Source organism: Rosa rugosa, chromosome 4 (assembly GCF_958449725.1).
Source record: "Rosa rugosa chromosome 4, drRosRugo1.1, whole genome shotgun sequence".
Taxonomy (NCBI): Eukaryota; Viridiplantae; Streptophyta; class Magnoliopsida; order Rosales; family Rosaceae; genus Rosa; species Rosa rugosa.
In genome coordinates, this window is record NC_084823.1 from 39652283 (window position 1) to 39675702 (window position 23420).

At 40.1% G+C, this 23420-nt stretch overlaps 1 protein-coding gene across 1 annotated transcript; it reads left to right on the forward strand.

Moving 5' to 3' along the window:
- Positions 1–17291: 17291 nt before the first annotated feature.
- On the forward strand, positions 17292–23112 carry LOC133706754 (COP9 signalosome complex subunit 7-like). The gene is made up of 9 exons (XM_062132297.1): positions 17292–17603; positions 18560–18635; positions 19246–19334; positions 20689–20778; positions 20939–20983; positions 21084–21154; positions 21453–21594; positions 22223–22311; positions 22793–23112. Exons 1-9 carry the CDS (start codon positions 17445–17447, stop codon positions 22812–22814), a joined length of 783 nt encoding a protein of 260 aa, XP_061988281.1. The 5' UTR covers positions 17292–17444; the 3' UTR covers positions 22815–23112.
- Positions 23113–23420: the final 308 nt, after the last annotated feature.

Here is a 23420-nt window from a genome sequence, read left to right on the forward strand (position 1 = left end):
TTAACATTTGGGCCTACCATTCGGGCCGAACAATTGGGCTTACTATTTGGGCCTACCAATCGGCCGAACAATTGGGCTTACTATTTTGGCCTACAAATCGGGCCGAACAATTGGGCTTACTATTTTGGCCTACAAATCGGGCCGAACAATTGGGCTTACTATTTCCAGCTCGGCTACGGTATGAAATTGTACATACCGTATATACGTATGTATACCGTACAGACCGTATATACGTATGCATACTGTACAACTGTATATACGTATGCATACCGTACAGGCCGTATATACGTATGTATACCGTACATACCGTATATACGTCCGTATAACAAGTATATACGAGATCCAAAAATATTTGTAAGAGGTAAGGTTCGAACTCCCGACCTCGAACACGAAGGTTTTGCTCCCAACCACTGAAGCAAGAGCTGCCTTCATTAATATATGCTCACGTGTTATATTTATTATGTCATAAGCGAACATAATAAAAATAAACGAGAGGCAAGGTTCGAACCTCTGACCTCTTGTACAAGAGCCTTGCTCTTCAACCACTAGAGCACCAGCTGCTCTCGTTACTATCCATGCAACTTCTTTTATTTATTCTATCATAAGCGATAGAATAACAACAAACTGTCGGTACACTCCACGTGCCACGACACGTCTCTTCCGTGATTTACGGAAAGCAAATCACTTTCGGCTAAAGCTGTCTGCCACAGCGTCTCGAGGTTCGGCCTGTCCCCTTACACGCTCAACACGCGCCAACAGCTTTTCCGGGTTTCGGGGCGACTTTAATCCAACGCGTGGATTCAAATTCTGAGATCGTTCATCCAACGGTGGAGATCTGCTCACCTTGTTCTATAAATAGGTGCATTCTGGAGAAAAACTGTTCACTCCAAAAGAAAAGAAATTTTCTTCCGGGCTCAAGTCTTTCTCTCTCAACTCTTCAGCCTTTCTCTTCTCAAATCCCCAGTTTTTTTTTTTTTTTTTTTACTCTCAGATCTTCAATCTTTTCCTCCAAATCTTCAATCCTTCTTTCTCAGATCTTTTCTTCCATTTGAAGATTCGATCTCATCTTTCCTCTGAGAATCTCAGATCTCCAATCACCAGTTCAACAACTCCAATCCTTCTAACAAAATCTCCCTCAAACACTAAACCATGTATTCCTCGATTTCCACATCCTCTCACCCCATGACCCAAGAGCCACGAACTCTGCAACTAATGGAGCTCCAAACCCCGCAACAAATGGAACCACAACAACAGCAACCAACAGAGGAGGGAGGAAACACCCAAGCAGCTGGAAGTAGTGCCAACATGGATTTCTGGCGAAGCCGTACCAGGTGGATTCCTACTCCAGAACAAATAAGAATCCTCAAGGATCTTTACTACGTCAAGGGATTTAAGTGCCCAACTACAGAGCAGATTCACGAGATCTGTCTCCAGCTGAACCAGTATGGGTATGTTGAGGGTAAGAACATTTACTTTTGGTTCCAGAACGTCAGGGCTCGAGAGAAGCAGATGAATAGGTGTAATCAGGCTGCTCCAGTGCCCATGAGAACTAGTTCTCTTGGTACTGGTAGATCCATTGATCTCAATTTTGGGTCCACTGGTTCTACTGGTGCTGGTGGATCCATCGACATCAATTTTGGGCCAGCTGGTGGATCCATTGACATCAATTTTGGGTCCACTAGTTCTACTGATGATGGTAGATCCATTGATCTCAACTTTGGTTCCACCTATTCTACTGGTAATGAAGGATTTCTTGATTTAAATTCTGTTTCATATTCTTCCTCACACTTCAACACTAATACTAGTACAACTCTTTTGGCACAACAGGAGGACAAACATCCCTGCAACAACGAGGAGGAGATCACCAGGAGGTTCAAACTCTTCCTCTGTTCCCCGTGCACGGCGAGGACGTCTTTGGTAACCTGAAGGCTACTTCCGAGGAAGGTAGCGCTTTTGGTTACTATTCTGGTGGCTCAGGCGGTTACCACAGTGGCTCAAACGTTTCTCTTGAGCTCAGCCTCAATCCATCCGGAGCTGCTGACTAGGCTTAGTATAGCATAGTCCTCGTTTTCCTCTTTTTTTTTTTTTTTTTTTGTAATGTAAAATCAATAAGATGGTGTGCATGTTTTCTTTTCTTTTTGTTTAACCAACAACAACACCAAGGATCGAACCTTGGTCACCCAATACTCTTTTCAAAACCATCGAGAACTCTGCTGCACACATCTTTTAAAATGATTTATCACAAACAATCATTCAAAACCTAGCAATCAATTAAGTCACACAGAGGTCAAGCTAGTATCCTCTGAGTCAAACCAAACACAATAATTTCGTCGCTAGAATTAGGGATTAATAAAGCTAAACACTTCCTGAGTTAGCTAGGAAAAACCCACATCTTTAGAGTTACACTTACAACTCTAAAAAAAATCTCGATCATTCCATCTATCAATTGCTTCAACAAGCAATATGTACCATCTTAGCATCCACTAATCGATACTGGTACAACACTCAGTATCTCACCCACGAATCACCTCACTGCTCATTTGGTGGTAAGTCAACATCTAGTGGTCAAAATTCTGTGATTATAGCACTTCACACTAACCACGTCATAATCCATAATCTGTCCTCACAACAGTATCTGGCCTCATAAATTAGTTATACAACCCTAGCACTCCTAGAGTTGAAAACAACGTTATTACCTAAGCTCATACATCAACACAATGTCTCTTCACAGTCAATCCTATCACGAGGTCATATCAATCTTTCCATAAGTCAACCATACACAAAATCCATCATAGTAACAACGAATTATGCATTACTACTCAACAATAGTCAGTGAAGCAGCACTCCACAATAATTTCCAATACCCTCCGCAGACCTCAAACCACACCCCGACATTTAGCTAATATATAGTAGCTATCCTAAACACCAAACAACTGTGCATGAATGAATGCTCCATTATAACACAATTCCATCACTAAGCAACCAATAACTGCTAAGTATTCTTCAACTCAAAACATCTGCATATCCAACTAATGGAAAGTATCACAACTACTAGTCAAATACTCGTAACGACTTTAGATACAAGCATTGGTCAAACACCATGACCCCAACAACCAACGACTACAATGCACATAAGGATACTGTTTTTCGTGGAAACCATCCTCAATAACTCCACCAGAGTTTAATCCAAAGGTTCCCATTCCTCAAAGGTTATAACTCAAAGAAGCTACACAAACTCCACCACTTCACTTACAAAGTCAACCTATGCCATGATCACTTAACATACTACCCTTATCAAAGGTAACATAAGTATCTCCCAAATTACATCACTACACTCGTACACCAATATAGTCTTGAGAATTCTGTCTCATAATCTCTCACACTCCTATCATCTTGAGTTGGTGAGATCAATTCTCTTTTCAACTATTCCTAGGGTCTCAATCTCTTTCACCATTTCAACCCAAGAATAACATCCATCACATCAACTACAGGTAGACTAGGCAACTCAACCTCTAATGCCTCCACCTCATCCTCAACTGTCTCCATAGAAAGATCCTGTCCCTACATCAGACTCGACCTCTACCTCACCGACTCATCAGAGTTAAATCCAGAGGTTCCTATTCCTCGAAGATCACAACTCGCGGAAACTAAACTTATTCTAATACGAACTTAGTAGACAACTCTACCGTCCTACGGACTTGCACGTTGTCTAGACCCCATACTAAGACATACCCAATGATTTTACCAGTACCGAAGAGTATATGATGGGGATCCGCTGCAGACGGGCCATCACTCGGGAGGTACTGATTATCACCAAATATGTACCTTACGCTCTGATACCAAACTGTCACGCCCCGAATTTTGAATAATCAATTCAAATCCGAAACATGAATAATAACAAATTACAACTAACATCCTGAATTTTTTTCTCACAAACAACCACACTTCACAACTCTCAAATTTACAATAACCCAAATCCTCAAGTTATTTATTACAGCACACTCCCACCAAATCAAATTGTAAGGCTCAAATGAGCTTAACTCGCCTCACTATTACAATTGCTGTAAAACTATAACCATTGCTCTAACCGCACGATCACCGTCCTGGTTCTCCTGTCCTGTAGGATTACCCGCTACACAATTTGAATAGTGTACCGGGAGTTGCAACAACACAAAACCCGGTAAGCTTTTTACAGCCAGTATGAGTAAACAAGAAAGAACTGTTGATTTATTAAATTACAATTCAAGTAAAATTCAACAGTATTACGTCTGCAAAGAGACATCAACCCACTCATGGAAACCACAAGGAATACATTTTCACAATCCTCAAATCACAATACACCACACTGGTCCTGTAAACACCCAACCCACATAACACCACTCTGGTCCATCCCAATAACACGTTAGAGCTCTAACTGCCTCGTTACCTCTGACACCTTGGCCTAGGGTCAAGCAACGGCAAAATACTTCGGTTAACACTATAACCGTCGCGCTTTGGACATCCCCGTCCTCAGCACCATCTACTTCGGTTAATAATAAACCGTCGCACTTTGGACATCCCCGTCCTCAGTACACAACTTCGGTTAATAATAAACCGTCGCACTTTGGACATCCCCGTCCTCAGTACACAAACACTCCGGTTATCCATAACCGTCAAACTTCGGACACCTCGTCCTCAGAATCCTACATTCTCCAACTCTATACATACTCCAATGTAAATCATGAATATTAACAAGAACTCATCAATCATGATCATCACATATAAATATGATAAGTCAAATTTCAATTCATAGTATTTTAATCATCCCAATTTCCACACTCTTCAATGTCACACCATTCCACATATAATCACGTAAATATATATATACGTAATCACCCACTCAGGAATGACCACTAATACCAACTATAGTTCACACAAGAAAATCGTGAAATTCATTTTGTATAATAAAAATCATTTTACATCCCCATGGACCGTGGTTGATCAAGTCCATATGATTTTAAAACAAATATTTATTTCATAAATATTTTCACGCAATTACGACAAAATAAGGTAATTAAATTTATTCGGTTCGTAATATGAACCACGTGAGGTTTACTCACCTCTAAATTCCCGCTGCGTCTTCTTAACAGCTCAAAAACAACGATCCGAAATCGTTCACCAATCAATCCATCAACCACCTAGTCAAACACGATCTTAACTTAGAAATCATTCATAGACCACACATATACAGAAATCCAACGGTCGGATTCTAATTTAATGATGATCCAACGGTCAGATCAAATTTATATGATGATCCAACGGTCGGATCCTCACGGATCGCCCTTAGGATCATCCTCCAAAATTATCACGAAGATCCAACGGTCAGATCTTCCTGAATCGCCCTTACTAACATCTCCACAAAATTATATGAAAATCCGACGGTCGGATTCTCACGAATCGCCTTCCGAATCACTATTTCTCAAATATACGAAGATCCAACGGTCGGATCTTCGCCCGTGACCTCACAAAGTCACCGGGACAGTCATACGATCAACATATTAAAATTTGAAGTAAAACCGATGGTCTGATCTTCGTAGATCGTAAACCGAAGATAAAACGTAAAAACCGTAAATAGTAACGTAAAAACGTAAATCCACTATTTACCAACTTTTTCTAACATAACCTTGTAATATATCAAAACGCTCGTATGGATGCATAGATCATCGCCCAGATAATGAAAACTCGAAATATGGTCTGATGCGCCGCCACAAGCGGTGGTCAGTGGGCGGTCAACGCGGCGGTCAACGCCGGTCAACCACCTCAGATGGCAAAGTGACCAACTACAAACTGGTTCAAAATGAAAGGGTGGTCGACTTCCATACCTGGAGCTAAGTCTGGTTTGGCCTAGATCGTCCTAGATCAAGCTTGGAAGTCGGATTAATCCTGTGCGTCCGATCAGATTTCAGATTAAATCAGGGACGTCGAAAAAGTCAAACCATGATCTAGCGTTCTATACACAAAATCGTGATGAAAGGCTTACATGGGGATGATCAGCATGAGGAGGAGATCACAAAAATGGGAACGATCGGCCCATGCAACGCCGGAAAAGTGGTTTTCCGGCCGGGTCCGAATCAAGAGTCTGGGTGGCTTCGATCCAGCTTTTGGAGCAGCGTCTGGGCGAAGCGATGGGAGGGGACGGCTGGGCGTGGAGCGGCGATCACGGAGGAGTCCGGGTCCGGGGCTGGAGGAGGCCGGAGGGGAGAGAACCAGCCGGGTCGGGTCGAACACGACCCGCCGGGTCTGAGGGTTTCGATCGAGAGAGAGAGAGAATCCGGGGGACTATTCCGCAAAAACAGAAAAGTTTCGTCCTTAATGAAAAAAGTCAACATTTTGTTGATATTTATAGAAAATTCCCAATTTTCAAATATTCATAACTTATTCATACGAACTCCGAATATTGCGTTCCACATATGCACGAGATCGTATCGACGAGCTCTACAACTTTCATGAAGAAAGTTTTCCCAAATTCTGTACGTATAAGAAGTCACTTTTCAAGACCCCCTAAATAACGTTCGTTTTCGAAATAAAATCGTTCGAACTAATTCCACAACTCCTTCAAGCTTCGTATTCGTGCCCACGCCTACGAAATCATTTCCAAAATGTCATCGGACATTAATTTGAATTTTTCGGGTATTACATAATCAAGGGAGAGGATCCTCTCCTGAGCTGCTTATTTACCTGAGCTACCTAAGTTTTTCATCCTAAACCGCCACGTGTACAATAACACATCTAACGGCTGAAATAGGACGACAACAGTTTCATTGCTCAACTTCTTCTTTCACGGTTTCACCTATTCTTCTATCTTCTTCTTTTTTCCAGATTTGGTTCCTTCGTTTCCACACCACCAAGACAATTACTCTGATTCTCGGTACTCTCAATACCCAATTCTTGTAATTTTTCCGAAACATTTGTGCACAAAGGACTCTTCTTCGACATGCTTCTCTCCACCTTCCAATACATTCAAATTAAACTCAACAGTTTGTTTCACTGGACTTGAAGTTTGGTCTCCTGACTTATCACTCTGTGTTTGCCTTTACCCAAAAAGTTTAGATTTTTCAATTATCACTGGCACACATGATAAATTTTAGATTTTCCTTTACCCAAAAATCATTGAACTTCAGATTTTGCTTCCCATACCCAAATGGTGTAATTGAGGAAGAAAGATTCTGACCTTTCAAAACCTTGAGCACAAATTAATTCAATTCCTCAAATCACCCCCAGTTACCCAAAAAAAAAAAAAAAAATTATCCACAATTTGAAGAAATGCCCAGATGCCATGAAAACTTAGAACTCATTGATGCCCAGAAAGTTTGAAATACGAGGAGAGAAAAGCTTCAATGTTCCCGGGTTTTATTGGTACTTGCCAGAGTGGGTGTTCTTGAGGAATTGATCAAGCATCTTTGCTGAAACTTATAAGAAATTCCCTTCCTAAATCTGATATCCAAGAGCTCATTGCAATTTGTCCTTTTAGATTGAAAGCTGGAAAAATAAGAAGATTGAGATGAAAGAGTGAGAGAGAGAGAGAGAGAGTGAGATCAGGCAGAAGAAGAAGATAAGGAATGGATGTAGTTTGGTTCAATTTCAGCAGTAGGATTAAGCTGCAAATTATACAATAATTATAATAAAATATAGGAACCGTTAGATGAGTTTTTGGACACCTGGCGGCTTACCATGAAAAGCTTAGGTAGCTCAGGTAATAAAAGAGCTCAGGAGGGGATCCTCTCCCATTAATCAAACAACATGCCTCATTGTTGTCGCCTAAAGTATTTGAAGGAATTCCCTACTCGACGAGCAACTCTATATTTTGGAGTATTGACGAAACAATCTATGAGCTCAATATAATAAGATATATTGTTGCTATAGTAATAGCATTGTTCAAAAGCAGTCAAATTTCTCAACACAAGCTCCATGCAATGAGAAACTGTTACTTTCGGAATTTCAGGAATACCATTTTGGGGGGTCGGCCGGGCTTTACATCATTCTCTTCTGTTTATGAATTTTCGCTTTTTAGCGACAGGCAAAATGAAAACCTCCTTAACTGTGGAAAAGGAGTTGTGGAAGAGAAATACAAACAATTAAGAGGATGTTTAAGGATATCTCTATTTGTGTTTGGCCCAAACTCTAGGTTACTTGACCTAGTGGTAATAGGGTTAAATTAGAAGGATCTAGATTCCTATTCAATGTACGATTACTTTCCTTGTACGATTGAGATTCTATGCATCGTAATCCTCTATATAAAGAGGCCCCTATTATCAATGAGAATGCACAGCAAATTCCTCTCAATTTCAGTTTCTCTACAACACGTTATCAGCATGAAGCCCTAACCCTAAAACCTAATATTCGTAGCCTTCAAATCCCAGAAACCTCCGCCGCCCACCTTGAAGATCTTACCTCCAGAAGCCCAGAACCGGCGGCGCTGCCCCCAGAACCGGTCGGAAAATACCCGAACCGGCCCTCGGAAATACCGAAAACCTCTCTGCCCGGTTCGAAGTCTTCCCCACAGCCTACTGCCTCCATACACCACCAGAAGCTGTAGCCTGACCCCAGATCACCGGAGCCGAAAATTCACCACCCGACCGGGCCTGCAACCGCCCGAACCGGCGGCCTGAAGCAACTGAACCACTGAACCGCCGCCTGCATCATCTGCCTCTGCTTCAGTCAACCGAGCCCATATCTGATCAACCCTAGGCCCAGAACTCAGCTCGGCCCAACAGCAGGAGAATACAGCTCGGCCCAGAATACCTGAAGCCCAACCTCTCAGCCCACTGACGTCAGCCTGCCACGTCAGCGCTCACGCAAGCGTCCAGTCAGCAGCCCACGTCAGCGTCAGAGTGCCACGTCAGCAACCGGCCGCCACGTCAACGACCGATCAACGCTGGTCAACCTTTTTCCGACCGACTTCCGACAACTTTTTTCGGCGACTTATTTCGATGTATTTTTTACTAAACGTTCCCGTTTTTTAGAGTTTTTAAATTCAATTTCTCTTCTTTTCTCGGGGACTTTCAACCTCCCTTCTTCTACCCCCCTTTCTTCTTCATAGGGGAGACCAATAGCCGAACTGTGGGGGTTCGTGCTCACTCCAAGCTTGGAGCTTGTAGAGTCCTCCAAACTTAGAGTTTGTTGAGAAGAAAAACGATCGACCACATACATCATTGTTTCGATCTAATCCAACCCCTATTGGAATCGAATTTCTTAGAAGCGACTACGCTCGGAAATTCCTAATTTCTTGGAAGCGACTACGCTCAGAAATTTTATATGTTTTCGTGGTAGTCTTTCACGCTCCGAAACTAACCCTAATTTCTTGTTCTCTTTCAGGATGAGTAACCTGAACAAATTGGACTTTGCTCCATTGGGAACAACTGGCTCTGAATATCACAGGTGGGTTCGTGATGTCCGCCAGCATCTCAAGGCCGATGGAATCCTGGATACGATTCTCGAGCCTAGCCAAGACGTGCTAACTGTTGAGCAAGCTCAAGCTTTGGAAGCAAATAGAGCAGCCTTAGAGGCAAATCAGGCGAAAGCCATCATCCTAATGACTCGTCATATGGATGATTCGCTCCAGTACGAGTGTATGAATGAAGAAGACCCTAAAAAGCTGTGGGCCTCACTCGAAGAAAGATTTGGCAATGTCCGTGACTCCCTGCTTCCTGACCTAGAAGTGAGATGGCATAGCCTCCGCTTCTGTGATTTCAAGTCAAGTCTTGACTACAACTCGGAAGCACTTCGCATTAAATCCTTAATGGAATTCTGTGGTAAAGAGATCACAAATGCGATGTTGATTGAGAAAACTCTCTCTACTTTCCCCGTCTCTGCATTAATGGTTGCTAAGAACTATCGAATCGATGTTACTGCAAGACGAATCACAAGGTTTCATGAGCTCATTGGAGCTATGAATGTCGCTGAAAAGCATGACAACATCCTTGTGGAGAACTATAATTCGAGATCCGTGGAAATAGAGCATATTCCGAAATCCAATTATAGTGGTTCCCCTAAGAGAAGGCGCCAAGAGCGAAACCCTAACCTTAGGGATACTTATGGACTTTCTGGTCCATATAATCGCTCTACTTGGGAAGGTAATCGCCAAAATAAGTGAACACGGAACCGAAGAGGTCAACGTGGAAAGAGAGAGGAAGGCAACGCCTCTGGCCATGTTGGTGGCGCCACCAACACTAAGAGCCATCTAAATGACGCTTTCAAAGCGCCTCAATCAATGGAGTTTGAGCAAAGAGATGTATGTTCTCGATGTGGAGTGTCTGATCATTAGGCACACATTTGTAGAGCTCGTGCAGAACTTGTCACCGCCTACAAAACATATTGTGAAGCAAGAGAAGCTCACTATGTGGAACAAGAAGATCAAGAAGATGATCTAGAGTGAAGGGTTAAAGACTACAAATCTGGCTGGGATCAATAGATCGCCAATTCTGTTTAAGTCTTTATTTTCCAAGAGATGTAGGCAATTGCCATATTATTCTTGTAGTAGATGCCTATGGTTTAGTCTTTCTTCAAAGTAGGCGTACTCAATGTAAATGTGATGTCTAGGAAGGTTTTGAGATAAGTGGTAATTAAGCGAGCTGTGCTCCACCGACATCTCTCTACTCACCTGGTCACATTTGCGTTGGAATTACCGAAAGAAGTTAGACGACTACCATTGTTTTGCATTAGCTAGCATTTGGATTAGATTTTCCTAATGGTTAAGAGATAATGATGTACTCCGTTGGCTTATGAATAAAATTTCGAGTTCTCTTCATTATGACTCCATTTTGATTCATGAGCATGTTACTTTGTGACTACGATGGCTGGGCCATTAGTATTAATTCAAGGACATGGAATAGCCCAAGTTCCCCTTGCCAAGTGGCACCTTGATTATTCTCACAAAACTCTCTACGCTCCTAGGGCAAATCACACCCTATGAATAGCCAACGGATTCCATGCAGAAATGCATGAGGAGAACAAAAATGAGTTCCTTTGCAATACCTCTAATGATTGCAAATAAAGGCGCATTTTAGAGAAGTTTATGTGTCTCTCTAGTGGACTCTATGTCACTATTCGAGCTATTAAATCCAATAAAGTTATGAGAGAATATCTCTTGGATTTAGACACATATTGGCTTTGTCTCGACAGGATAAGTCACCCTGGTCATGATATGATGATCCATCTACTAAAGACTTCACATGGACACCCTCGAGCGAAATGAAGCAAGAATCAAAAATTGGTTCCTGGACTTAGCAAGACCGCAACAATTGCAGTATCTGGCGCTGCAGCTGTCTTGGGGCGCCATATGGCCGCCCAAGTCCCTTGTGACAACGCCATATATGGCGCTACCCATGGCCATGACGCCATGGATGTCAATCCCCATGGTTATAACGCCATGGATGCCACTTCCCATGGTCATGACACCATGATGGGTGATGTAGTCACAAACTTTGCTTCAATATGCGTCTCAAACGCTCAGGCCCAACCAAAACTCTCCTTGGTTGCTTCTAAGGCCTCTCGCTCATTTTACAAAGCCACTTCCTTAGGAAAATTAGAACTGAGACCGTCCTATGCAAAGGATATGAAAATACTCATTATGTTCTTACATAGAATCCGTAGGGACCGATTCCACCAACTTGCGAACGTTTAAATATCTCATGATGTTGGTTGATATGCAAACACGCTGGTCACGTGTTGTGCCATTGTCCACTTGTAATGCTGCTTATGCAACATTCCTAGCACACATCATATGACAACGGGCTCACTCCCCGAATCATCCTATTCAGTCAATTGGATTTGACTATGCTAGTGAGTTTACATCGAAGACTTTCGATAGTTATTGCATTTGGGACTGATGTTGGACATCATCTTCCCATGAGCACACCCAAATGGTCTCGCGGAAACGACTACGATGGTAGTCCGGACGTTGGTAATGCGCACCAACCTCCTTATATCCGCTTGGGGTGATGCAATATCGCATGCAGCTATGCTAATTCGTCTACGACCCACTGCCACTCAATCTACCTCTGCGTTACAGCTAGTGACTGGGTACAAATATCGTACTTACGCATATTTGAGTGTGCCATTTATGTGCCAATTGCGCTGCCACAGCGCTCTATAATGGGTCCTTACAGACGAATGAGCAACTCAGTTGGATTTGAGACTCCAACAATCGTCCGCCACTTAATGCCCTTACATGGCGATCTCCTTACCGCTAGATGTGCGGATGTCACTTTGATGAGACAGTCTTCCCGTCGTTAGGGGGAGATAAGAACACGAATGTTCAGCAGGAACGACAGGAATTGTCGTGGCCTGTCCCCACCATGTCTCATCTCGATCCCTACTAAAGTGACGAGATCACACAAATATGCTGCAAACATGCCCGCAAGGATGGAAGTCCCTACGAGAGGACGTAGCGCCACCCTACACAGAGGTAGGCATGGCGCCAATGCCAAAGAGAGTGGTACTCTGGCGTTATAGGCCATGGCCCCAGCTAGGATGCGTGGGAGGCCCGTGAGTTCGAAGGATACTTTGGCACATTCCAACCCTTTGATCATCGACACTCAAAATCCGTCTCATGAGAATCTTCCAGGTTATGGTTATCGGTGGGGGACGCCTCAACGTCAGAACCTATTCCTGAGAATATAGAGCTCTATGAAAATTACACTAGTGTACATGAGACGTGGGATAGAAACTCCATCATAATTGATGATGTAGTTGCGTATTTCGTTGCGCATGAGTTTGTTGAGTCTGATGATATCGAACCACGCTCCGTTGATGAATGAATGCCAACGTAGAGAAATTTGGCCTAAATGGAAAGATGCGATCCAGATTAAGATGGATTCTCTAACGAAGAGGAAGGTTTTTGAGCCAGTGATGCCAACACCTCCTAACATAAAACCTATCGACTAATGGGTCTTTGTTAGAATGCGTGATGAGAAAAAGATATGGTAATCTCGCCTTATGGTGCAAGGCTTCTCACAAAACGCCCTGGAATCGACTATGATGAGACATATTCTCTCGTAATGGATGTCATTGCACTCCACTACCCTGTTAGTTTGGTAGTTTCCGAATAACTGATTATGCAGCTTACAAATGTGGTCACTACGTATCTCTATGGGGATCTAGATACGGAATATACATGAAGGTTCATGGTGAACTTCATTTACCCAAGTCAAGTGGCTCTAGACCACGAAGCGCGTTTACAAAGAGGTTGAAACGCGCACTAAAGTGACTACTTGATTGGGAAGGGATATGCCTACGCGTTTCCATAACAAGTTTCGGATTCTATCGCGGTTCATGTTGGACATGATCTTCATTGGAAGCCCTTAAAGAGTTAAGGAAAATCGCTGAACACTTGAAATCCGATTTTGAGATGAAGGATTATGGGAGAACACGATTATGTCTCAGTTTGGAACTTGGACATCGTGTTGATAGATGCTTAGGCATTTTGACAAGGTCAAACCTTCAAGCACCCCCATGATCGTCCGTAATCTTGATCCTGAAAAGGATCCTCTTCGTTCGAATGATGATGACGAAGATGCGCTAGGGGCAGAAATGCCCTAGTTAAGTACAATAGGCGCATTATTGTACTTAGCTCAATGCACAAGACCGGACATCTCATTTGTCATGAACTTGTTAGCTAAGGTATAGCTTTGCGCCAACGCGACGCCATTGGATTGGTGTAAAAGATATCTTTCAGTACTTAAGATGTACGATTGATATGGGCTTGTTCTATCCCTACAGAGAGATGATGGATTCAGTCCCATCACACACCAGGAACGCCGCCAACACTGGCCTGCGTCCTCTATCCCCATCCCAAAACAACATGTGTTTTGGAAGGTTTTGCTGATGTTGGGTATCTCTCTGACCCACACAAAAGTCTTCCTAAACTGGTTAAGTGTTCACCATGGGTAAAGACCGTGATAACTTGGAGGTCTACAGAAATAGACCCTAGTCGCTATATCTTCGAACAATGCAGAGATCATTGCTCTTCACGAAGAGATTCGTGAATGTATATGGATTGGATCCATAATTACGCATGTTCGAACAATTGTGGTTTGAAGTCTACCATAGATGAGCCTACGAGCATTTAGGATAATGCAGCTTGTTTTGAACAAATGAAGCAAGGCTACATCAAAGCGACAACAGCAAGCTTAATCAGTAACAACAGACTCTCCTCAAAATCAAAGTGAACTAGGTTCAATCTGAGGACAGTGTGGCAGACTTGCTCACTAAGTCATTGCCTAAATTCCACTTTCGAGAAACATGTTGGTAGCATCATTTGCGGAAGTTATCCAAACTCTCATGACCGTAGTCATCAGGGGGAGATGCAGACATCAGGGGGAGATGTCTACATGTATGGTCTCGAAACGTGAAGGGTGTGTTGTGCTCTTTTTCCCCTTCGACTGAGGTTATTTTTGTCCCACTGGGTTTTTGTTACTCGGCAAGGTTTTTAACGAGGCAACGAGAGAAGCACCGCGTTTGGACAACACAAGGGGGAGTGTTTAAGGATATCTCTATTTGTGTTTGGTCCAAACTCTAGGTTACTTGACCTAGTGGTAATTGGGTTAAATTAGAAGGATCTAGATTCCTATTCAATGTACGATTACTTTCCTTGTACGATTGAAATTCTATGCATTGTAATCCTCTATATAAAGAGGCCCCTATTATCAATGAGAATGCACAGCAAATTCCTCTCAATTTCAGTTTCTCTACAACAGAGGACTAATTGTTTTCCTCTTGAAAGTCATTGTAATTCATCCGAACATTTAGTTTGAACTAAGATTTTTTGTTTTTCTAAACTTTTTATGTGAGCAATTTCATTTGGTTTTGATGATCGTTTTTGCAGACGTATCTTGGTGAAAACCGTGAAATTGGATTACAATTAAGAGGATTAATGTTTTCCTCTTGAAACTCATTCGTTCTTTGTCATTGTAATTCATCCGAACATTTAGTCTTAGTTCTTTTGTTTTTGCCTTAGATTTGCCTTCCATTTGTTCCAAGGCCTTTTGTAGTGCTTCTCTAGGTTAGCATAAAGAGAAGCAAAATAGAAGTTATTATAATCCTTAACGATCATTTTGGAAAGGCTATTAATTAAACAACATGCCTCATTGTTGTCGCCTAAAGTATTTGCTAGGCGTAAAAAATTTGCACATCTTCAATGACTCGCAACTCGTTGTGAACCAGGTTGGTGGCGGTTTTCAAGCAAAGGAATCTCACTTGTCACATTACCAATCTCTTGCCACAACCTTGCTCAAACAATGTCTCACCTCCTACAAGATCGACCTGATACCGAGAGCACAAAATACAAAGGCAGATTCAGTCGCCAAACTGACAACCTCGCCACCCGGTACTGATATCAGAATCCTACAAACAATAGAGAGACCATAAAGACATTAAGTCAAAACAGGAAAGTTGTAGAAACTAAAGAAGAGGAAATCGATGAAAAATAAATGAATGTCCGGCTGCCTCCTTCTAATTTATGTAAGTATAATAGTGTTACTTTAATCTTCTACTTATTTTTATTTTTCATCCAAACACTTTTATCAACAATACTGGTTCCTCGAGAAGACAAAGAGAAAGAGATGTATTCCTGGAAAGGAGAAGGAAAGACCTCACTTCATAAGATGATCAATCAAGGAGATTTTTGACTTGCAAGAGCTTTACAAAAATTTGGCTTTGCTAGAGGCAAGGCAAATCCGAACACAAAAGATTACATACATGTGTACATGTTTAGTTAAAATGTCAATACATATCTTCTTTTTTTTCAATACATATCTATTTATCTTTGGTAATGCTAAGATGATACTTGAAAACTGCAATATGTATGCTGGGAGACCTATTTGAGGGCAGTATATCACAATAACAGCTCAACGTAAAGAGTTTTCAAGTGATCACACTGGAACAGTTTTCCACAATTGTACAAGCCGGGCAACATCAAAGCTTAGCAACAAGTTATTCTAATTTTCATAGGACATCCAAGGAATGAGGTTAGGATTTGAGTAACCCTTTGTGTGTGTTGCTTTTTTAAGTTATTATAATTTTTAATTTTTAATTTATACATATATATGAGATCTACTTGTACCACACAATCTCTTAAAACTATCTCTTTGGTAAACAAGACTGTGGTTGATGTATCTGTCATTGTTGCTCTTTAGCTAATTAAAGTAAAAATTTACTGCATTAAGGCTTCAGAATTAACCCCCGACTTTTCCAATCTCATTTTCTCCGGTCTGTATTTAAGTAATACTTTATTGGTTTTTAATGGTTATAAGAAAAACAGTTATGTTTGACTCGTTTTTGTAACAAAAAAAAAAAAAAACAAAAAATAGTTACGTTTAGATTTTAACCTTCTATTCATCCCCGCTCCCCTTTTTTCTTTTTCTTTTTTGAAATTCTCTCCATCTTTTCTCATGTACTAAGATAGTAAGATTCAATTTTAATTTATTTGAAATAAAGATTCAATTTTTTTTTTATAAAGTGACATATAAATTACTAATTCTATAGCAACCTCATTCTACATGTCCCAAATGGAGGAAGCCTGTTTTTCCTTTTGTGAAAATCAATGTTGATGGTGCAGTCAATTTGGAGAATGGGCGTAGGGGCTTAGGGGTTGTGATTCGTCGTTGGGATGGTTTTGTATTAGTGGTTGCTGTTAAGGGTTTAATTGGAAATTTCTCTCTAAGAGCAATAGAGCTTTATGCTGCATCTTTGGGTCTTCATTTAGCAAGGAATGGAGGGTACACTGATCTCTTGCTTGAGATGGATGCCAAAGAGGTAGTAGACTTCCTTAACTCTGCAGATGAAAGTTGGGCTGCTGATGGAGCTTTATTGAATGTAGTCAAATCTCTATTTTCTTATTTTGTTGTAATAAGTGTGTTTTCTCATCCTGTGAATGTAATTAGGCGGCACATTTGGTAGCAAAATATGCCCTTATGTCCCCTGATTTCCACGTTTGGGTATGTCATAGCCCTTCTTGGCTAAATTATGTACTATCTTCAGAGGTCTAGACTAAATAAAGTCTATTCCAACAAAAAAAAAAAAATACTAATTTTTAAAATGAACTGTAACTAAAACTAACATCGTAAAAGTCATATATTTAGATCTCAAAAATGGATTAAACTGCGGATAATTTTTTTTTCTTCTTCAAAGTTTCTAATCTGCCCATCCCCCCAAAAGTAGGAAGAGGAGCCCCACCCGAACCCAAAACCCAAAACCCAAACCCGGGTGACGTCAGCGGACAAAAGAAACAAGAACCCTACACAAGCCAGAATTGAAATACGAACATATATAATAGCAGCACTACCCAAAATTCTCTCCGCCTAAAACCCTTCAAGTTGGTCTCTTTTTCTTACTCTGAATCTGTTTGATTCTTTTTCCCAAAACCCTTTTGTTGTTTTTTGCTTCTTTTTTTTTTTTTGTCTTCCTCAATGGAGATAGAACAGAAACAAGCCCAGCTGATCGATCACTTTGTGAAGCAAGCCTCTACTCTCCAAGGCTCTTCTCTCGTCAGCCTCATCGTCCAACTCACCTCTCACAATTCCCTCTTCGCTTTCTCTGAGATTCTGGCCGTCCCCAATGTCCTCCAGGTCAGTTTTACCCGCATTCCCGAATTTCCAGGTTGATTTTTTTGGTGGGTTTTGGTGTATATGTGATTCTTTTGCCTGGTACAGTTTTGGGTTTGTGAAAGATTCATGCTTTTTGCTTAATTTCTGTGGATTCTGTGCTCTCTAGTATCTGGGAATTTTTTACATTTTCTGTTGTCGCTTTATTTTTGCTGATTGTAATGCTTGTTGGGTTTATGCCTGATACAATTTGAGTTCCTGGTTAGCCTATGATGCAATTTAGAAGCTTTGGAATTGTGCTAGTCTTCATGTCAAGATTGTGTTTTGGTTTAATGTACTTGGTGGGTATGTTGTCAATTTGGGTTTGATTATCTAGTGTATGATTCAAAAAGTGGTTTTGAATATCAAATTTGTTATGAGTTTCGTTATATCTATGGGCCTTTTGAGGTTTTTTCTTTCGCTTTGCCAGCCGTTTCGTTTGTTTTATGCACTGAATGGTAGTGTTGATTATTGATCGGGTTTGTATAATGTGAGTTTGACAAAGTACGGATACCCTAAAAAGAGTGCAAAGGAGATAACTTTTTAGGATATACCACATCACAACTGGAATTTTGTGGAAACTAACTTTGATAAGCTGAGTTTATCTATCCTAGTGTAGCTACCCGTTGTTCGTTTTTAGTTAATCAATTATAAAGATTGTTAAGTATGTAATCGAACTTTAATTGTTTTCTTTTTTGGGCTAGTTATTAAATGTTTGTTTATGTGAAGTCTTGAACTGCAAAAGGGGAAAGGAGGGGCAAAGCGGCGCCCCATTTCATTTTCTGTTTTAGTTAACTCAATTAAATTCCATTGTATGATTCTTGATTTGACTAAGGAATCACTGTTTCCTTATCTTTTTCTTCTATTTGTGCTTACATGACAATATTAGATTTTTGACCGTAATGGGCTGGTGCTATTCTAATAAATTAATTTGAATGCAGCTTCAAGGAACTGAATATGCTGTATACATTGATATGCTTCGCCTCTTTGCTCATGGTACATGGAGCGATTATAAAAGTAAGCAACTATTCTTCCAAGCTCTCCTCCACCATCTGGATGAGGAAGTTATTCTGTTTTGTTCGTTGTTCGTTGTTCTTTGTTCTTTGTTCATTCTTCAATTTTCGGGTACTATCATGCTTTTTCTTCATAAGTTAGAGGTTCTGCTGTTTCCTAGGTTGTTATCATCATGATCTTTTACAGATCTGCTGGTCCTCTTGTTATACCTATATTTGCAAACAAGAGCTGCAATTATAGCTATTTTCTATATGTTACTAGTTCCGAAACACCATGTTGACAATATTACTATGAATCTTCCGGACTTCTTTCTTTTCTACATCAGCAGCAATTGAACAGTTTAACTTTCATTTGCATACTTGTTTTCCGTAAGGCAGCTTAAATTGTCAATTGAGTGGACTGTTCCAAATCTATTAGCGTGACACTGTCTGGTCTACTTCTCTTGCCACCACCATTAGACTATTTAACTATATGAGGATCTCTTTGGTATGCATATATGTCATATTTAGTGGATAGTTCATTGGATAATGATGTTGTCTGTGGCACTTTGCAATTTCACTTCCTCGCTGTGCATATATCTGTTCAGGACTTTTACTGAAATAATGAACCGCAGGTAATGCTAGCCTTCTTCCACCACTAGTCCCAGATCAAATCAACAAGCTGAAGCAACTTACTGTGCTGTCTCTAGCTGAGGCGAATAAGGTATACCTTATTTTAAGACCAAGTACTATTTTATCATACCCTAATATCATTGAACTTCTCTTTTCATAGTTGCAATCTGAAATACATGTCAGTATGTGGTTTTGCATGATCAAATTATTTCACACATAAAGCAGCCGAAAAGGCCCTGTGATTTTGCTATATCCAGAATTTGTAGGGGCTGGCGGGCTGCCCTATATTGATTTGGTTTAGACTGTGGTGGCAAAAAGCTTGTGTTGCAGTTTTCGTTCTAATTGAATTTTTAAATTTTTTAGTTAGAAAAGATAAGTGAAAGATTGAGAGTCCGGAAAAGAGAAATCAAAAGAGAAAAAGGATAAGGGTAGCTCAAATTGGAGCTACTGCCTCCTGTCAAGTTTATTTTTATGTGTGCTACACAAATGAGTGGAAGTTGTGAGTCCCCAATGCCAATGTATGTCTCTCTTTAGTATGAAAAGCAACTAGAGACAAATATAAATGAACACCTGTGGCATCCAAAGGAGGAGGCCTAGGGTAACCCTAACCCTTGTACAAGCCCCTTGTGTGGAAAATAAAAAATCCTCAGGGTTTTCTGGGAGTTTTACTTTATATGCAAAGAGGACAGAAAGAAAATTATGGGAAGTATGGTAACCTGTGACCAAGAGTTTTCTTAATGAAGAGAAGGAAAAGCATTTATAATATGGTCCTATTTCCCCACTTGTTTTTTGGGTTGATTTGGGTATAGAAGTAACTTTTTTTTTGGCTAAAATAAGTTGTTGCCAATGCTTCTGATAATATTTGGAATTGAGTTAAATTAAATTCAATTTTTCTTCAAAACTCAAGGCATTTATTTAAAGTAGTGTGGGTGTGACCCAGGGACTGTAAATTGCTACTCTGGTGGACGGTTACCTCTTTTTTAAACATAAGGTGGAGAATGTGCATTCATTTTAAGATGGTTTTAGCTTCTGAAGGGTAATTTTTGTTGAAGCTATTTAAAAGGATGTCTCTTTAAATTTAATTCTTGTCGTTTAATGGAATGGTACCTTTGTCAATTGTAAAGGCCGATTGTGGTGAACATTTTGTCCATCATGCTTGTAGCTAGTCTTCCTCACTATTTGGACTATGTTTTTAATAAAATGGGTCAAATGGGTCTGCTCTATGTCCCTCTTGAACATCCAATCAAGAAATTTGTTGGGTTATCAATATTCTCAAACAGCTCATAGGATCTGAGCCATCATCTTTCATATTCCAACTCTTTCACTTGTAATGTGGTATCTACCTCTATATTTTTTTTCCTAAACTGTCGACGATAATTGATGTATCATGAGATACAAAACTGGATTTGTGGACCTTTAGTTTGTAATTTCTCTCTTTTTGCCAGGTTCTATCCTATGATCAACTCCTTGAGCAACTTGATCTTTCAAATGTACGTGAACTTGAAGACTTTCTTATCAATGAATGCATGTATATGGTAGGTGCCCCTTATTCAGTTTCTTATATAATATTTGGTATCTACGAGGTGATTTTCTTAGGACCAGTAAATAAAAGAGTTGATATTTGCTAGAGCTTGTATAATCTACATTTAAGATGATCCTAAACTGACAATCCTAATATTTGTGTTTTATTTATAGGGCATAATCAAAGGGAAGTTGGATCATTTGAAAAGATCTGTTGAGGTTGAATATGTTGCTTGATTATATTTTCCCTTTCATTATAATTTCCTGGTCACATGTTTTCAACCCAAATCCATAATCTTGACAATCATTTTATTTGCAGGTTCAGTTTGCAGCTGGGAGGGATCTGAAACCTGGACAGCTTGGGAATATAATAGAGACCTTAACGGATTGGTTTGTATCCTATTTAGTCATTGGTGTTAGATTCGATCTTCCAAAAAACTGTCCTGCATCTCTCTCTCTCTCTCTCTCAATGCTTATGTATTGATGAAACTTGGGTTGTTGGATGAAACTTGGGTTGTTGGACTTTTTCTATTCCAAATGGTGCCTTTTCTTGATTCTAACTGCTTACAAAACGTATGATTTTAAAGACAGTGTCCCTTTATTTTTTGTAATTTACATCTTCTTTATCATTTTGCTAAGAAATTTTGAGGGTAGATGATTTCTTACAGTAATTACTTGCAATAATCAGGTTAGCCACTACCGACAATGTACTTCTCACAATTGAGGAGAAGATCAAATGGGCAGATAAGAAGTGTGAGTTGAATGCAACACACCAAAAGGAAGTCAAGGACAGAGTAGAAGAAGTGAAGAAGTCTCTTAATCACAACAGGGTAAGTTGAATCTAGTTTATCAAAATCATACGGCTTGAACTTGCCAAACTTCACACTTTTACAAGATAAAGGGAGAAGCAATTGAACTTTATCATACATTCGCAGATTGTACTTTTCAGTTTTACTATTTACATCTGTTTCAAAAGATTTGTTAACTAGACATAAAAGATTTATTTCAAATGCTTAGGGAGTTCCCGCACATTTAGCGTCTTTATATTCAGAGTGTAGGGAGTGTTCCTTTTTTGTCAGCTATTCGCCCTTGGCTGGCTGCTGTAGTTTAGATCATTGGATATCAAAAGGACGTGTGTTGTTCTTGTATTGGTTACTTGATGTCCTCAGTTGTTTTGCAATTTCTTTATGTTTGATTAGTGGATACTTGATCTATTTTTGTGTAGTTAAAGTTATGTTTCTCATAAATTAAAACTATAAAAAAAATTAAAAAAAATGTTTACGTCACTCAAAAAAAGAACTTCTAGGCTAGCCTTTTGCTTATTCCACTTCTGGTTCCAAATATAGTTGAAAGGCTATAGTAATTTCACCCAGAAAACTGATCATGAGAGAGATAAGGGGATAATTATCTCGCTTGTGATACTGATATTGTTAAGTTGTTTCACTTACATGTTAACAGTTGCCTCGTGAATACCGTGTTGAAGACTTTATGTTTGGTGAACCAGCTGGATTAATGGACTATGAAGAAGATCGAACCCGAATGAAGAGGTATAATTCAAATCTGTGTGTTTAATTAAATCTTCACCCCTTCTTTTTTCTATGTTGGCAATCAAGTTAACACCAAGACAACCTATATACTAATTGTGATGAACCACCACCTGTGAAACTTTTCTTCCCTGAACCTCCGGTACATGAACTATTGGACTGAAGTAATTAATGGCAATTGAGGCATTTATGTTTTCTATTAATGACCCACTCAGGCGGGAGTGTATGGTATCGCCTAGTGATCTGAATGACAATAGAGCAATATCATCTATGGTTTGTGCCTGTATTACATGATTTTGGTCTATTAGTGCATCTGCACTATATGGAAGAACCACATAATGGATTATTCAACTTCTGATTCCCTGAAGGCTCGTGTGTTGCTTGCAGATTGACAATATTGTTCCCCTATTTGGTCTAGACTAGCATATAGTACATTTATGTAATTCATCATTCCTGTTGTCTCATTTAAGTTTGTTTTTGGCAGGAGAAGGTCGCCAAGATATTGAAACTGCAAGGAATCCTTCAATATCTTTTGGATGGCTGTCAGATTTTATTTTTCATGGGAAATTGCAATCATATGATAAATCTCTCAAGTATGATCTTGTTAATGTTTCAATTGAACCATTGGAGAGGAGGTGAAGTTTTCTTTTAGCACAATGCATAGTACATGGTAGGATGATGGTATAGCATTGCAAAGCATCCCGTGTATTTATAAATTTTATATCCTATAACTAATGCACCTTGCTGAGTTGTGATAATTGGTTTTTCAAATGGGGAGTTAAATTGGTACCCCTTTTTTACAAACCACAATCTCCTCCGTGGACATGTCTGTTGGAAAATTACTCGTTACTCATTCGGGCGGGGGGGGGGGGGGGGGTGGTGTTGTTGTGAAAGTGTGAAACAGGGATGCCAATTTTAATTCAGAATTTATGAGGTCCATCCAAAGACATCATTTTTTTTTAGTGTAGTCATCTTCTGTTGTTGGAATTGCTAAGAACAGGTGGGGATTGCAGTGAATTTCACATGTGAAATATACAATCCGGCTGATGTAGGTTTTAACATCCCCGAAAGTAGAATTCAAGTGCACTGATGTACTCTTGATTGTATTTCAC

Excerpts from the sequence above, each read along its gene's own strand:
- LOC133706754 (XM_062132297.1), top strand. The coding sequence starts at position 17,445 with ATGGAGATAGAACAGAAACAAGCCCAGCTGATCGATCACTTTGTGAAG. Across the intron at positions 20,984-21,083 it reads ATTTGAAAAGATCTGTTGAG|GTTCAGTTTGCAGCTGGGAG; the intron begins GTTGAATATGTT and ends TTTTATTTGCAG. Across the intron at positions 21,155-21,452 it reads ATAGAGACCTTAACGGATTG|GTTAGCCACTACCGACAATG; the intron begins GTTTGTATCCTA and ends TGCAATAATCAG.